At 43.7% G+C, this 18,456-nt stretch overlaps 1 protein-coding gene across 1 annotated transcript in view; it reads left to right on the top strand.

Annotated features, from left to right (window-relative positions):
* The window catches only part of LOC8039626 (MAM and LDL-receptor class A domain-containing protein 2), a 297,389-nt gene that overhangs the window by 260,904 nt on the left and 18,029 nt on the right, over positions 1-18,456 (top strand). The window contains exons 55-56 of the mRNA XM_040210496.1: positions 14,235-14,368; positions 15,518-15,626. Coding sequence (XP_040066430.1) covers positions 14,235-14,368; positions 15,518-15,626 — 243 coding nt within the window. The remainder of the gene's footprint in view (positions 1-14,234; positions 14,369-15,517; positions 15,627-18,456) is intronic.

Below are 18,456 nucleotides of genomic sequence, written 5' to 3'. Positions count from 1 at the left end.
TCTGGGCGATGCTTGAACGAACAATTAACAGGACATTACTATAATCCCCGCAACGTGATCTCCGAACATTTAGGTCTAGCTGTCGCGATTGGGGGTGTGAGGCTGATCTTACGCGGTGTTCTTTTATAGGTAGAGCCCAAGCAGCACGTTGTGAATGGGCCATCGCTGGCAAGTGTGCTATGGCCAACCAGATTTTCAATGGCCCAAGCTTGGCCAAAGTGCTCGGCAATAGCAGTGTTTTCGTCCTCGTCTGGTGACTTGCCATTCACTTTATGCCAGTCGCTGTCCATTCACTTTAGGCCAGCGACTGGCCATTCACTTTAGGCCAGTGACTGGCCATTCACCTTTGTCCAGTGGCTGGCCATTCACTTTAGGCCAGAAAATGGCCATTCAGCTTTGGCTAGTCACTTTCGGCCAGCCACTGGCCATTCACGTTTGGCCAGCCACTAGCCATTGATTTCCGGCCAGTCACTGGCCGAAAGTGGCTGTAGTTATACACTTAATACATAATTTATTACAGACCGCCAGAAAATTTGGGTGTTCCTCAGAAGACTGTCAAGAGTTTCGGGAGGTCAAGTTTGAGAACTCAACCCCAGAAACTTTTACACAGTAATGACACGCGAATCTGCTGCAAGTCTGCTCAATATTTATTGGACCTTTTTGAGTACTAAGTCTTACGACGCTGGTTGCGACCACCATTCCAGTCGTCGTGGGTTCAGGGATGGTATGTTGTCCCACCATTAAGATCCCCCGGTAGTGCAGCAGTAAAAAAATAAATAAAAAAGAAGTAACTTTAGGTGAAAGGACAGTGCAACAATAGAGAGTTTTAGTAGATCGTTCCGATACCTCCGATAGCCCCGATAACGATACTATGCATGCGCAAGGGAGGCGGTGGCGGAGTATCGGGTATCGTTATCGCAGTCATGGGAGCGATCTACTAAAACTCTCTACTCTTCAGTTACAATATTTTTCAGTTTACACAAGCTTACTGGCACTAATGGGAAAGAGAAGCCTTGAGTACACAGTAAAAGTTTTTACACACTTAAAGGGGCCCTGCAATCATATTTAAGCAACTACCTTTTTTGAGGTTTCCACGTCTCTTGGGGTCCGGGCAAGCCAGCGGGCACGGAGAGAGTAACTAAATATCAGTGCGTCATATTTTAACCGGACGGCGCGGAAACCACCTCCACCGACGAGGGCGACCCGCGGTACCAAAAGCGCGCAAAATGTGACGTGTTTGGTCCTAGGCTTACTACTGGTCAGAGCCGCTAAAAGCTTTTTCGTAGTCGAAATACAAAATATAAGTGGCGCGAACCGTTTCAATTATTTATAAAAGAAGTTTTTGTTCGGTATTTTAGATCAGAAAAGAAACAAATGCAGTTCATAAAGTGCGGAAACAAGAAAAGACCCGTCGACATACCCGCCACCAAGCGGCGGAAAAAACGGCGCATACTAGAAAGAATTAGTGGGATGAGGCTACGACGAACGGCCAGCGTAGAAAAGCCCCGGATGTACGCGGCGGCGCTGAGGTCGTATACCGGCTCAACGATCCGACCGGTTCCGAGCGTTCCGAAGGCCTTCGGCGCGGGCCCTGCTGACGATTTGGCCATTTGGCGGCATGGCAGCGCGAAGTGGCTCCCGTTCTGAACTGATCTTTACCCCGTGTTTGCTGTCGTTTGTGGCCCATGAAGTGTTATGCCGAAATAGTCTTTAATCGCGCAGCAAATGCAATGCGAGCCGCCCCGGCCGCCCGCTTCATAGAGCCTATCCAACATATGCTTTAGTGGCGCCCTCTCGAGCCGTTGACCCGGAGTGCGGAAACCGTGAACGCTCGATGAGCTCACTACCTCTCCTCTAGTTCACGGCCACTCAAGCCAGGACCTACAACGTCACGAAGGAGGTTATTTTTTGCTTGTTTTTTGTAATTCTAATTCGCCTATAACTTTTAAAATAAAGCGAAATTTGAGAAAAGAAAAGTTTGATTAAGTTACTACGTTCAGCGCGCTCATGTTCGGTGCCAATTAAAGCCAGTCGAAAAGTCATTGCAGGGCCCCTTTAAGGGTGTAAATCAGTTTGTCCCTGGGCTAACACCCTTATGGCGTTCAGGCAAGCACCCTTCATAAAGGGTGCTTGCTAACACCCTTGGTAAAGGGTGCTTGGCATGAAATGGGCACCTGCTGGGGTGGCCCAGTGGATGCTGGGCCACCCCAGCAAATCTGGCGCCGGGAGAGTATCATGCGACGTTTTGGTTATGTGGAGTACAAGGTCACATGACGCTCTCTCGACGCTGGATTGGCTGGTAGCGTCCGCCGCGCTCGGACGAAGGGTGAAATGAAGTATAGACCCCAGTGAACATTTCATTGGAATGTGTCCAATACACATATCAGAACTTGTAAATTGTACAAAAATCATATATGGTATTGCATATTCTTATATTATTATTACATGATTTACAGCTTGTCATGTTTACTGAACACATTTACACTTTTTTTCACTTAGAGGGATTGCCACATCACCACATACGAGGCATGTGATAAAGAAATAATGAGTCACACTAAACACAACTCACTTCATGAAGTAATACAAAAGAGCTCCTTGCAAGCCACATCATAACCCCGTGGGCAATTGGGAAGTGGTACGGCACCCCCCTTTCTCGAACTCTAAGTGAGCAAGCAGTGGCCCCAAGCATCGCACTGCACGGCTGAACCATTGTGAACATCATGGTCTGCCACAAACGAAGCATGTAAAGCTTTCCTGTTTGGAGATCAAGTGACATGTTTTCTTTGTCTCAGGGGATTGCAGACAACCCTCGCTTCGCTTATCACTTGTCTCCTACGCGCATCTGGCTCAACTCACAAATCGCGCATTGTACCAAACGGTCCAAGAAGACGGAAAGGAAGGACTCCCCTCATTCTCGGACCCTCGTTCGTGCAACCGGAAACAACCATTCTCCCCGTAGAAGATTAGCCCGTCGCTTAAAACTCGAACAAAAGTTACTTTCCCCACACCGTTCAGCCCTAAGCTGACAGTTTTGTGGAAGCTACGTGCTCCTTGGGCCAGCCCACGTGGGCCAGCCACACGCTCGTCACGCCACGGGTACTTCGAACGGCTCGGTTGTAACGGGCTGACGCTATTGACACCACCACAACGCTGCCAGCGCCACCAAGGGCAAAGCTGATAACCACGCCTGCCTTGCTACTCCACGAACGCGGGGAATCTTTTCTTTCTGCTTTTGTTTGCGCCGGATATCCCCTCACGCATCGCGCTCTCCGTTCGCTTCTCTTCGAGCGCTGGCTCGAGTGCACCGTTTGGAACGCAAAATATAGCCAGTCGTTCAAAATACGAACGTGCGATTATCATTTACGGTTATTATCCCTCATACTTGACTCACTTCCGAACGAAACTTGAATATTTCAATTTTTGTTTCCGTACCCCTTTAAAGAACACAACTGTGATGATGATTTAATGAATGACGATGATGAAACAATTTTGACTAAAGAGAGTGACCACAAGGGTATACTGAAAGAATCACTAACAATGATGAAACCTAGAAATCTATTAGTGCCTTCGCTGTGTTTTGCCATTGAGTGGAAGAAGTTTCTTGGCCTATATTTTTGTTAGAAACAGGTGTGATGCGTCCGTCTGTTTTTTTTTTTTTTTTATCTTGATGTTGTGCATATTTTTTTATTTCCTAGGTTGAAAGCTCAAGGCATTCCCTGTTGTTTGTTCAACCACATTTACCCAAATGTTAGTAGGTTGCTTTTTTATGTTTACTGTCCTTGGGTATGTCAGGGGTTGTGAAGAGTAAAACGCTGTAAGGCCCAGGAAGGAATTCCCTTTGTAAAGTGGTGGCAAGCAGAAGAGGAATTGTAAAGACCGACTTCATGTCTTCTCCTGCGTTTTCCTTTTTGGGTCGCCTATTCATTTTTTCCCATTAATACTCAGCTGTGTTTGATACTTCTCTGCGTTTGTGTCATCCTTCAGAGAACCCGTCTTTAAAAAATTATGTGTTTAGCCTGTTTAGCTAGCTTGCACCCTCCTTTCTGTTTTTGACCATTAATAAATGACTGTAGGATTCAACTGCAAGCACGGTGTTAATACATACTAATAAATAGCAGCATACTTTTATTGACTAGTGGTGATGATTGGACTAGTTAGTAGCCAATTATTGAAAAGAAATCATGAAGAATACGGGAACAGAGGATATGAACACAACACAGCGCTGTGTTGATCTCCTCCTTCTTGTCCGTGCCACTCACATTCCATGTTTTTAATAACATATTTATTAATAATTTTCTGCTTGGTATCATCTGTATAAGGGTTCACTGGAACGACCCATCTGCTATTGCATTCACTTTAGGGCAGCTCCCCCTTCCTCGTGGTGCCATCGTTCAGGAAGTGCAAGGCGGGTGTCACTCTCACTCTTGTGGTTCAGTTCCCCAGGTTCCCATAGGTTTCAAGCTGCTAGCCAAACTGAGTCAGGCCTTCCAGCCCTGCAGGAAATGTCAATTCCACTCTTTTAGACGTAGACACCCACATTTTGCGTGTACGTGAAAGAAGCTCTAACAGAGAGGAAACAAAACGATTGGCCTTTTTTTAATGCATCCTTTTCTTTTGCTGAGAACATACATAAACGTTACACGCTATTGTACATTCAGTGGTACGGCTTAATTTAGGAAGAGCACTTTTTTTCATATAACATTTATATAAAGAAAAAACTCAATGTAATGGGTCGGACATAAATGGTTGCTATGAACTGCCCTATACATTTACACATTACCTGATATCATTAAAAGAGTAGAGTAGCGTAGGGCTGCACTGCACCAATTACGTCTTTGTAACCAATTAATAGTTGGCATTTATTTGTTTATTGCTATTGGCTATTATTCTTTGACAGAAAGAATAACCAGGCGAGTTGGTACGGTGGTAGTCTTTGAACTCCATCAAATATTCAGGTTTGACATTAGTTAAAGGGGCCCTCCGGATCGTTCTGCGATGATCTATTTATGGCGGTAACTCAATCTACAGGCCCTAAGGATCCTAAAAATCATAAAATTACCATCATGCGCGGCGGATTTCCCTACTAAAATTGCTATCAAAGTCCCCGGCACGCCCCCCTTTCTGAGATGAGCTCGGAAAAAGGGAGGGGCATCTCTTTACGCGTCAGCCAATGGCAAACGAAGGATTCCGGCGTCACTGCGCGTCACCGACGATGCCGACCGCTGACCCGCGGAGGAATCTCTCGAACACGCGCGGACCGTCGTCAAGGAACCCGGACTTTGTGCTCGGCAGTCGTCGTTCGTCGCACCGCACCGTCGCGCTGCTACTGCAATACGCAGTCGCATTCCACAGATGACGAGGAAAAGTTTGACTCGTTGACGTGGAAGGATCGCAAAGCTGGCTTCGGAGTCGGGATCCACGGGAAGGAGGAACATGTGTCCCGCAAACGCACGCCTGCAGACGCCCCGGGAAGCAGACGAGCCGACGCGCCGACGCATCGCCCACTAGCAACAAGCTTGCGGGGAGAAAACATAGTTCGCTGGTTTTGGAGCGATAATTGCGGACTGTTTCCCGCACCACAATCAGTTTACGTTTTTCTCAAACTCTAATTTACAACAAGCTTAAAAAGTGTTGCAATAATAACGTTCGCATTCACCGCGAGATGCAGCATTTCCATTGGTCAAGTTTTAGCGATGGGCAGGGAATGGGGGATCGTCTTCCAAGAGAAAATAGTCCCGATATATTTATTCTGTCATCTGCTTAATAAACGGTTTTGTAATCTAAAACTTTATATACATATTAACTTGCACCTACTATGTAATATAACAACATAAACAGACGATCGCAGAAAGCTCCGGAGGGCCCCTTTAATTTTTTCCGCCTTTTTTCATGTTTTTGTTTTTTCTAGCTGCTCTGATTTTTGTAAGGGCTTTCGCCACTACTAAAAAACGTGACATCTAAACTCCTTTTATTTTTTTGCATCACACAATCGTAAACTTAAAAAGTTTGCCGGTTCGGTAAACGCGAAGAGACCTAATTTCCGAGGGTGAAACCTCTAAAAACAACGGACAAGTAAAATAAACAAACACAGGGCGTTGTTTGTCCGTTGTTTTTAGCGCTTTTACCCTCGGAAATATGAAGAAGAGACCGCGCGTCTCTAGGCACAGGCATTAGCTTATGCGAAAAATCATGCTGCATGCTCGCTCTTCTAACGTTTTTCTCGCTCCTGCTTTATGAAACAAATCGGTGGCGAGTGGCTGTTAGGACAAGATGTCAGAACTAGCATGACCTGTGATTAACACTTTGGGACGGCGACTGAATGCTTGAACTGCCGTCAGACGGCACTTGAACGCTCCGCACAAGCGTCGTCGGACGAGCGCCGCACAACGGCGCAAAGAACATGCCCAAGGTTCCGCCGTGCGGGAATCTTTCTCACACTGCGGAGCGAGCCACAGGTTTTGAAGAAGATACGCTCTTTTTCAAATAACGAAATAACACAGGGCAGAAGCATAGTTAGAATCAAGCATAGCTTAGCAAGCACACGGTACACGACAAAGTTTGAAACAGCAGCCCACTTCGCAGAAACAAAAGAAAGTTGCTAACCGCCGTTTACACGAGTCGTGCCTGGGCGGTTCTGAACTTACGGGCGTTGCCAAGACGCAGCGTCTCCCAGCTCTCAGTCATCGATTGTTATTCTTGAGCACGGTATTCGTAAGGAAGATATTTAAAATATCCACTAAAACGGCTAAAACGTAAAAAAAGGAGATTTCCGAAGCTACTGTAATTTCAACGACCATTCAAACGAGCCCAACGGAACCTGATTGCGATAGCGATGGTCTTGCGCAGTCTTCAAGAGTCTCTTTTCCTTTTTATTTATTGTTATTTTTTTTTTAGAATTATACTAAGCAAAATAAATTATATTAGTGACAACAAGAATTTCACTAAAATAATAATGTAAAACATTACAAAAAGTGAGTAAATCTTAGGTTTTATTTAAACTTTAGGTTGTTTCTTTGTGTAAACCGAAACCGAAACTAACTCAAGCAACGTTTCCTTCGTCGTAATTGTTTGCGTGTGCGTGTGTGCATGCGCGTGCGTGTGTTTGTGCGCACGCGTGTGGATGCGCCCGCGTGCATGCGCGTGTGCGTTTCTGGTTGTGCGTGCGTGTGCGTCTGCGCGCGTGCGTGGGTTTGCGCGTGTGCATGCGTGTGTACGTGCGTGCGCGCGTGTATGTGAGCGACTGCGAGCGCGCAAGCGTCTGTTTGTTCGTTCTATTGCACTGCGCCCGCAAGAAGAACAATTGGATGTCCCTGGACACTGTTAAAACACTAACTTATTGATTATTATTATGATTATTGTTGTTATTGAAACATAGCCCTGAGACTCTAGATACAGGGCCCTAAACTTTTCTATGGCTAACTGTAGCTGTATCTATAAATTTTTAAGGCCGACCATGCAAAGCTACAGGGGGTGATAGCCTCCCATTGAATTTCCCATAGACGACCATAGGCCATTTTTTATGGGATGTCTCGGACTGGTTTATTATGGGATTTGCCTCTTTATGTGTGTGAGTTTTTGTGCATGTCACCATATTCTCAAATGAATATTTTACTCCGGTTGACATGGTCATGAGACAGGTTCTAGCAGCATGTCATGAATATTTGTGAAACATTTTCACAATATTTTGATTTCATGTTGCCAGATATAAACCACATATAGACTAACTGATTTTCTTACTGTACAGTTCCATCAATCAATATTTGTAAAAAATGCTAGTATAGAGCATTTCACCCTACTTTCCGATTTCTGAGCATGGAGTGATTTGTAAGAAAATTAAATATGAACTCATATATAAAATTTTGTTTTATATATGAGGCACTTAATTATCAGCTATTTGCATGAATTACAACTGACATTATAAGAAACTAGACTGCTAACAACTGTTGCTTCTCAAGCAGAAATCTTACCTGTACATTATGTACAAAGCCATATATAAGCTTTCCGAAACCATTTCACATTATTTATTTAGCACCCTCTTCTACACCCTTCTCACATTCTTCACTAAATGTAGGGTGTAACACGAAACAGCACCTTTTTTGGTAAAATTATGAGGTTGTATTCTTAGTTTTAGGGTGTAAAAAGGTGTAGCCGAGGGTGTAAGTTGCTACAACACCCCTTTTACACCCTTAAAGGTGTAAAAACTTTTACTGTGTAGTACGGCCGAGCATCACTGGCGTCAATCACCACGATAGCGTCAATAGCGTCACGGCGTTGCCCACCACCGCCAACAACCACGTTGTTAACAACAAAACCAGCGTTCTGCACATCTAGGTCGAGATGTTCATTTTCTTTTCCTTTTACGTGTGGCTCGATTTTGAACGCTTCCGTTGCGGTTTTAACCGAAGCTGTTAGCTTTCCTTGGCTCAGGGAATTAGTATCCTAGCACCTAATTAAAACATTACTGAGACTAGCTTAAGTTTAATCAATATATGAGAGACGTCTTGTTTAGGCTCTTCCAAAACACAAAGTCTGAAATATCCAATTTCATCCCATTCAGGCACAAGCTGATCGGGGTGCGTGGCTAGCGTGGCGGTTTACTAAGCTGAGTGCATTGATACAGCTATAGGTTTTTAAGGTAGAGAAGGGGGCTTATAATCGGTATACAGGTACACTGGCTGGGTAACGGTGGGTGCGTCTTCCAGGAAAGGGGAGCATCTGCGCCCGATGCACCCGACTACAACTTTTTTTTCTTCGAGTGCAGTTGGGAAGTGTATATGTGGAGCAGTAACCGAAAAATCGCGGATGTGGCATTCGCGCTAAGAATGCCGCGCGCCGACAGAGCGGTATAGTTAACGCGAAGATGACGTCGGCGCTGCTTTCGTATTTTCTTTTCATAGAACAACGACGGGCACAATATTTTCCCACTTCTAGTATAATGTTCCAAATGAACATATCACACGACAGTGCTAGTTAAGACAATAGCCTTTCAAGTCTAACGAAAAAAAAAAACTGAATAAAACGGTGATCGTTTGCTTGCGCTAACAGTGTTCGCGCGATGCACGCACTAATATTCTGTTAACCACTCGCTCGTGATGCTTCTCTCGCTGCCCGTCGTTATGCCAAAGTTTCGTCAACGCGATGAAAGTTTAGATTATGGGTGTCCCTGCGGCGAAACTGAAAATCAGCACTTTTGGCAGAACACTTGTCGGCCATGTTTATGTCCACGGCGGCCAAGCTGAGAATCAGAACTTCTGGCCAAACACTCGCCGGCCGTGTTTATATTTCCGGCGGCCAAGGTGGAAATCAGCACTGCTGGCCAAACACTTGCCGGCCGTGTTTATGTCTCCGGCGGCCAAGCTGAAAATCAGCACTGCTGGCCAAACACTCGCCGGCCGTGTTTATATTTCCGGCGGCCAAGCTGAAAATAAACACTTGTGGCCAAACGCTTGCCGGGCGTGTTTATGTCCCCGGCGGCCAAGCTCAAAATCACCACTGCTGGCCAAACACTTGCCGACCGTGCTTATGTCCCCAGCGGCCAAGCTGAAAATCACCACTGCTGGCCGAACACTTGCCGGCCGTGTTTATGTCTCCGGCGTCCAAGCTGAAAATGAGCACTTCTGGCCAGGCGCTTGCCGGCAGTGTTTATGTCTCCGGCGGACAAGCTAAAAACAGCTAGTTTGTGGCCGGACCCTTGCCGGCCTTGTTTATGTCTCCGGCGGCCAAGCACTTAAAGTGGCCAAGCTGTCCAGACACTGGCCAACCGTCGGCCGATCGAAATTCACTTTCTGGTGCTGCTGGGGAGGTAGCCAGAATCCCACTGGAGAGATCATTAGTGCCCTATCCTTGACGTTAATATCAGCGCCCTATCCTTGACGTTATCAAAGAAACAGCTACACTCTTTGGGAAATGAAGGGATTAGATGCCAGGTGAGATACAACAAATATTGCTGCGTCTCTCGTTACGAAGAATACTAAGCAGTCGTGCTTCGTATCATGTTGTAAGTCAGTGCTCTTTGTTTCTGGGTGTTTGTCCTGTGTGTGTGTTGCTGCCATGGGCTGTTCTTGTTGTGCAAAAAACTGGCTCACGCAAAGAGTTCGTCGGGGCACAGAAACACATGTCAAACACTTATACAAAACTTTAAAGTATAAAACAGAGAGGACGAGGACAGGAGCAGGACATCCTCTCTGTTTTATACTTTCAAGTTTTGTATCAATTAACCAACACGCTCGTTTTCAATTGTATCAAACACTTATGCTAGTAACAAGAATAAGGTGCAGATAACGGAAAGAGATAGGCGAAGAAATGAGTCTGAGGGGCGGGTTCCGACACACGACGGAGTGCGAACTTGGCCATTTGCCTTCACGAAAGGGGTCTATGGAAGCAAGATCGTGTAAAATATATTGTAAAAATAAATAGTTCTACAGGCTCCTAAAATTATAAAGTTGATCGCTTAGATGATTTGAAAAATGCACGAGAATAAAATACTGATTAGGGGATATTTTGAAGCAATTTAGGCTCCTGTAATGCCCATTAAACCGCAATATTAAGAAAAGTATCCGTGCAAGCTATTAGGGTTTCTTATTATCTTCATAATAAAATCATTCGAAAGTCAATGTTCTGGATTCTTGGTGAGACTAAGGACCTAAACTTTGACATATGAATTGCGTAGAGTGGGGATCTAGCTCTGAAGTCATTATAATAATCTGGATAGATCACGCATGAGGCCAAGTAATCTTTACCAAGAAATACTTCTAGAGCGTAATTTAAAACGCGAGAATGAGTCTGTGATTAAATTTATTATTAATAATGCGTCTTTTTTTAGCGTCAACATGATAAAATAGAAGTTTGAGGATGCTTTTGGTTGAAAATGTGTTTCGTGGCAAAAACATTACAATAAATGCTGCCTGTTTTTCTAGGAAAGTTAATTTAGTGTTGTAGGTATCTCATTCATGCGCCTAAAAAGTGTTAGTGAGATTTGCAGTGCCATTCTTAGGCGAATCTTTTTAGCATATCAGTGAACAAATCTATTGAAGTCCGGAAACTACGCAGGGCACGACACGATACTACTGAGCGCGACTGCGTTTGATTTTTTTGCTCGCTACAAAATATTACCGAGAGAAGTGTAGACACCAGCAGAATTAGAGTTTCTGCGCACCGCTATCCACCAATGAAAATAAAAAGGGACGTCATTCGCTTTATTGTAAGTGGCTTAAGACAAGTGTTGATACAATACTGGATGCTTACCTGACTATACACGAACTCAACTCTCCTACGTCACGCCACGGTGGTGGCGCGTCGGGCGCACTTCCGGTCTGGGGCAGCGGGCAGAAGTCGCCGTGCGAGACATGCATTCCTGTGTTCTTTAGGAAGAAACCAGACAAAAAACCTGCCATCTCGTCAAAATGCTGCGACGGGGGCTGTACCGAGAGAGTCTGGAAAGGTTTGAAGATTAGTTTTCATGTTTTTCTGCCCCCTCCATTCGTCCGAGAACGTAGATAGTAGCCGTGAAAAGGACAAACCAGACGCTGTCGAACTACGATTGCTTGAACGGGCAACACTTTCTGGTCGCCAGATGTATTTGTTTTGTTCCAACATGAACGAGAGAAAACCGCCAAGTTGTCCGAACCACCCACGGGTTCAGGGCGTCTTCAAATATACACGGCTCCCTGATCGTTCGAACTTTCGTGTGCTCTTTTAAACTAGTCTGCTTTTTGTCGTCTGCTCGTTCAAACCAAAGCGGCCTGTAGACCAAACTTTGACCCGGTGATTGCAATAAGAAGTAATTGCAGGCCTCAGAAGACTTAAGTAGTCTCGGTGTAAACAGCAGATATAAGATGTTGATCATTGGTACCAGTTCTTGTTACGTTTGGTCTGTTCCCGCTTCCGATTTTCAGTATCGACTTCGATCATCGCCGCTTCCTTCTACACTTTCGCATGACGAAAGACGTCGCGACTCAAAATAGCTAGAAGAATCTCATCATAGTATTGGTGTCCATTCTGCGGCGATCACTCAAATGAATCGCCGCACGTCAAACTATTTACGCAGTGTTTAGCGGCGTTAGGAGCTTTGATAATTTCGCTCAGGCGACAAAAGTGGTAAGACATTGCTATGAGGACGTAGAATCGAAAATTCCAACTCGAATAAGAGTATGCAGACTCACACAGACGCCGACAACGTGAAAAACCCAATGGTCTGTTGACGCGAGACACGGTGCTTTTTACCCAAACTCCATTGCGCATGCGTTCGAACTGTCGTCTGCTCTTTCAAACGTGTCCACTTTTTGTCGTCTGCTTGTTCAAACGACAGCGGCCCGTAAATCAAACATTGACCCGGTAATTGCGGTAAGAAGTAAGTGCAGGCCTCAAGACACTTTTAAGTTTGAAGGTTGGTTGGGCTAATTAGGCTCAGTGTAAACAGTAGATACAAGATGTTGATTGTTGTTACCAGCGGTCATCACAGACTTGTAATGCCCGATTCTACTTGCGGTTTTAAGTATCGACGTCCACCATCGCAGCTACGGCCCACGCGTTTGCAGCCTGAGTGACGTCGCAACTGAAAACCGCGAGCAGAATCACATCGTGGGAGTCAGGCTTTAGCGCCCATTCTGCGGCGTCCAAGTGAAATGAATCGCCGCACGTCACATTATTCACGCAAAGTTTTCCCTCGTTCATTTTGCTGAAGCCGCTCAAGTAGTCAGACATTGTTAGGAGGACGTAGAATCAACAATTCCAACGCTAAAAGGAGCACGGGGACTTCCACCGACGCCGACAACAACTCAATTCAATGGTTTGTTTCGGGCGACGACGGGCTTCTTGCCCACCGTCCACCGCGCATGCGCGGCGCCGGTGGCATGTGCTGGGGGTGCTCCGGTTTGTTTGTATATATGAGTTGGTGTATACAACGGTGTCGTGCATGCCATTTTTTTCGCGAGGTGTACAGTGTACTAAAACTTTGTAGAGACTGGAACACGGCTAGTCGCACTTCAAGCCAACTAGTGTCACTGTCATCTTAAGAAACGCAGGCCTTGGCGGGTACAGCGCATCTCTTAGTCGCCCAGCAGCCAATGAGATGACGGTATTAGTTCATAAGAACGCCGAAAAACCAATCAGAAAGTGATGAGCTTGAACACCATAATTCACGCTCTGCTCTTTTTTAGTTTCAAGTGTCTACCGCTATGACAACCTTCACAGAACTTACCTTCAAACATTTTCAGAATTGAGACAGATATTTCAAAGGATATGTATGTATTTTTGTGCAGAGAGTAATAATAGGCTACAACAACTACCGTTTGAAAATTCTCATCGTAAGGCGTCGTTTTAAGAATATACTCAACTTTTCACTGACTCCTAAGCGCTTGAAGAGATAGCTTGCGTTGCAGACGGCAGGAATCACGCATTGATTCTCCATACCGGCCTGTTTAAATTTATAGATTCCGATCGCAAAAAAACCCGGCTTTTGAGACCTAATAAACAAACTACGCTTCGCAGAAAGCTGGAAGTTCGCCAGAATGTGACCCTAGCGGTAATTATGCAATGCGAAACTTTGAGAAGTCTACATTACCTGGATGAGAAAAAACTAAAGAAAACAGAATGTCTCTATCAGACGACGTCCACCTCAGCATAATTTTAATCAAATAAAAATATAAGATTGTGGGTGCCTCTCCATGAAAAAAAACTTCTCGGCATGAAAGAAATTAGTACCATCTTTCTAAGGTGGCCCGTTCTTTCACTGAAATAAAGTTCATAGGCGCCCACTCGGCTCATTCGCCTCATTAACAATTTTTTTTAAGTCTTTTGATCGAGGAAATGCCACCTGATCTAACGTTCAAATTTCATCACCACCACTGAAGTCACATTCTCATGGAGTTTGAGCTTTTTGCGAAACACATCTTATATATACGGGCTACAAATCTGGGATTACCTTTGTCGACCGGGAAGTATACATGAGTATCGTACCGGACTGTGGTCCTCTATCACTACTATGTAATGCACTCTAAAGACCCCAGTTTAGCAGTGGTACTGCACAGGCAAAATATTTGATCGTCAGCTGAGAATAAGGCTCCGATTGGGGTGTGATTAACTCCCGGCAGTCTAAATAAACACGCAACACAATTTTTTCCAGGTACTCTTAAGGGTTTAATTACCACACATGATAAGCACCATAATATATTTATTTTAAGTGGGCACGCAAATTTTTTACTGATATTTGTGGTGATATTTTTTCCTGCTTCAAGGTGATGCCAGCGTCTTTCTACAAATTAGAGACCTATCGCAAACAGTTTTGTACAAGCGAGGATTATCTGCACCAAAAACTAATGAATGGACATTGTTTGAACAAGATGTGAAAAGCCTCCCGTCACTCTACACAGTGAGTAATATCTGTTTTGTGTGTACTTCTTGTAGTGTGCAACGCACCCACAGATCCATCGTTCTTATAAGAATAAAAGAGATGGATCTGTGGGTGCGTAGCCCCCTACATTCTATTGTGACATTTTTCGTTGTGAATCCCGCATTGAGGTCATGCTCTAGCAGGAATGCCAAACTAAATTTTTCTCACATGTTAATAAATTGTATTTCCGCCCATAAATTATATTTTCACAATATGTATACTGTCAGAATTCAAATATCATCTATTTTTGAGACATGTACGCAGGGAGAAAGAAGTGAACTGAACCTTGAATATATTTAAGATTTATGGTGTTAAAAATAAAACGCGAAAAGCATAAAAATATTTAGAATTTATAAGCTACCTTGGATACATAAAATAACACACACTTCGAATATGCACTAGACATTTTAGGAGGCAGCAGGTATTTTGATATTTCTATGGTATATTTGAGAATATAAAACAGTTACCTTTTCATGAGATTTTTCATATCGCGTACATTCGCTGGGTGATCAATAGTGTGACGGACAACATTTTCTAGACTTGCATACCATACGAACTGATGGGGAACTTTTGAATTGCTTGCTTTATTTGAGTGCACATTATGTGCTCTATATTATGCGGCAATCGTTTGCATAGACTGAGTTTGACAGTTTCAGAATAACGTCACAATTGCATTGCCACCAATATATTGTCCATTTTCTCGAGCACAAAAAAATGTTAGAAACTTTCAGGACAATAAACGATTTTTAGGAAAGGGAAGAAATACAATTTCAAAATTTAATGACATGGAATAATAAAGTAAGTGATCTAGTTGTTTTGGCATGAGCAGCCATGGTAGCTCTCGTGCCTACATGCTTATACCTGTCGAAACAGTGCTGGGTGTTCAAAGCAATTTGTGGTACAGACTTCGCGAATGAACTTAAATGACATGTCGGAATGCTTTGTAAAGCATCTAAGCTTCTCTAATTATTTTTAATATCACTTAGGCTCTCGAAGCATTATGAGATACCTTTTCCGCTTTGAAATACCAGAGCTTCCCTGATACCTTTGTGACTATTCTCGGAATTACGGGAAATATCGGCTCGTCATCAGGCACAATCTGATTTACCTTGTTATCTTTTTTTCTAGATTCGTATTTTTGGTTCTCCCGGCACGGGAAAAAAGAGCGATGTTGCCATTGATGACATTGAAGTATTCTCAGGACCCTGCTCTAAGGGACCACTGGCGCCAACTGACGGTGAGTCATTACGCGTTCCAGAACTGTAAGCGCGTGAATGCTGTTAAATGGTTTTGGGGCCTTAGACATTTAAGCCAGCTGCACACATCGTTTGAACATATCACAGAACGCTTGCTTCTCTTGACCTTTATTAACTTAGTTTAGTTCATTATTACAAAAAAAAGTATTTATGTTGGGAGTCCAACGCTTCTCAATAGTTTGTTTCGTATTCACTATTCTTGCGAAACGTTTTGCTTCATGTGGTGCTAGGATTAGATATTATTGTTTTATTTGATTGACAATATTGTTCTAACAATTGAGATCGATTTTTTTATAAAAGCTAGGTATAGTTTTTATGCTGTTTCTTTACGCTTTCACACGTGACGAGAAGTGGCTTTTGAGTGCAGTCCAAGACAGATGTGGCACAAGCTGCAGTAAGCTGTTTCCCTTGTCACTTATTTCCAGCGAAGTGCCTGTTATCAAAATTGCGTATGCAGGGAAGGTTCTTGGCTCGTAAATGATAATATATGACGCTAAAATATTTGAAAAAGTTCAAAGAATGCATTGATACGATGCACCATGCAATTGACCGTTGCAATTGAATCAAACAATGTACCATAACAGTGTGACTGAGGGTCAAATCAGAGGCCATTGAAAGCACAATGATCAATGCGAAGTCTAGTTTTCTAAATGCATAGTACCAACTTATGTTAGATATATCTAGTACTCTTTACAAAAATACGACCTATTATATTGTGCTGAATTTCTGTTAAAAGAATATTCGAAAACTATGCATTTTTCGGGGAAATACATTATGGCTTACACACTCAATATTGGACAAAGGAACTGAATATGATGCCCATTTTTTGTGGCTCCTTATTAGCCGCCAAAATTTTGGTTGAAGAAACAAAAAGTTGCATAGCCACTTGACTTAGGCCAAATCTCTCCTCTATATTTCTACTTCCTCCCCAGCCCAGTTTCAGTCCCGGATTCGAGCAGTTGCGTTTTTTTACTTCATTAAAGACATGCATGACGCTGTAGCGAAATATTGATTGGGCTGTCCTCTGACTCTATAATAAATTGCCTCGCAAAAAATGATTGTGGGTGTCATTGTCCCTTTAGGACCAGTTGTTCGTACTATTGCCGTTATAAAGATCTCCAGGCACTTTTAGGTTGTCTCCCTAACGAGCCAAGTTCACTATGCAGTGAGGGCGATCAATTTGGGGAACAAAATTCTTCTGGTGGAATTGACCCCTACGAATGATACACCGGGTGCGGACTGTGGAATTAAATATACGCCACTCTCTACACTACACAGTGCTTTCGAACTTTATAAGCCCTAACAAAATTTAAAAGAAATAACCCACTGAATGAAGTTCACTAATAGGTTTTGCGAGATGTGCTTAGGTGATCGATTTACCATATCAAAATTTAACGATTGTGGGAGCTAGGCAAAAACTTAAGCCTTCGAAGTCCTGCTTTTTATGCACAGTAAAGAAAGCGGTACAAACTGTCTGGTTGAGGCAGTACCACACAAGCTCGGATCTGCTGGGCTGGAATTCGGTTGTTCTAAAAACTCTTTAATATTTCTTGCTCTATGTTGTGCCATCGGCGAGTGGCTGCTTCAGCAAGACATTTTCCCGTTTTCCTTGTGCATTGAAAAAAGTATAACTTATCGAAGGAACAGGCGAGGAAACAAGAAATAACTGGGGGAAACTGAAACTTTTAATGAAGCCAACTGGTGCCAAAAACAAAAAGGAAACTGAAGATAACAGCAGAGCGTCGCAGGTTTTGAAGTCGGCGTAACAGCAGATTCGAACGCTAGGGCAAGACTGACTCACGGTCGTCATGCGGAGCGAGCCCCTCATGTACACGCGTTGGCTTCTGGAACAATCGGCCCAGAAGGTTCGACGACGAGAACGGTCGCACCTCGAACAAGTAACAGGATTCTCGAATTTACTAGAACACTAAATTGCAAGGATAAACAATTGACGTTTCGCTCCCAGGAATAGAACCCTGGCACTTCGCGTGGGAGGCAGGCTGGATAACCGTTAGGATGCACTGCCGCGCTGCCTACTTGGCAAGCTGCACGCACGGCATTATAATCCTTGAACATACGGGTGAATTTCATAAAGAGCTTTAAACATACAAGTTTCTGCATGGTTGTAGTAAATCCCCCGAATAAGCTTTAAACATTTCCCGCTCAATTGGTGATTTTTCTGATGTTCAAATGTGGTGGTAGAATTGCCAAACCACTGTACCACACCGCACAAAAAAATAGCGGCAAAGGTAAACGTTTCAAAATCGAAATATTGCCTTTTTTCTCATGAAATAATTTGGAAAATTTTGAAAATAAACGGTTTGACAGCAAAAGTATATTAAGAAAATTAAAACAGGAGGAACCGTTGTTGATGGTATATGCTACGAATACAGATGGGTCATACGATTCGAGGTGTTTATAAGTACAGTATTTTTAGTTATTTCAGGTTCCGAAGTTTACATGCTTGGTACAGTGGTTTCAGTAATGCACCGCCACACTTTTTGGGCAATGACAGCTTACAAAAGAAGATCGCAATTAATAAAAAAAAACTTTACCTCCTCTTAAGTTCTAACTCAAATGTGCGCATGATTTTTTTTCTTTAACCTAGGGCTTATATTTTATAACCACGAAGTACTGGCCGTAACTTGTTGAAACCGCTTGCTCAACAGTATACGTCCAGAGAACTATGGTGCATCTTTAGGATAATATTTTTATTTTCTTCAGAGAGGAATCTCGCGATCAGTCTACTGAGCACGGAGGTTTCAGATTGATACCACTGTTTGTGTCACTTTAGACTACGCTTCTTTGTGG

The sequence above is a fragment of the Ixodes scapularis genome, unplaced genomic scaffold (assembly GCF_016920785.2).
Source record: "Ixodes scapularis isolate PalLabHiFi unplaced genomic scaffold, ASM1692078v2 PGA_scaffold6__148_contigs__length_123643588, whole genome shotgun sequence".
NCBI classification, from domain to species: Eukaryota; Metazoa; Arthropoda; class Arachnida; order Ixodida; family Ixodidae; genus Ixodes; species Ixodes scapularis.
This window is presented reverse-complemented; position numbering and strand designations above follow the sequence as displayed.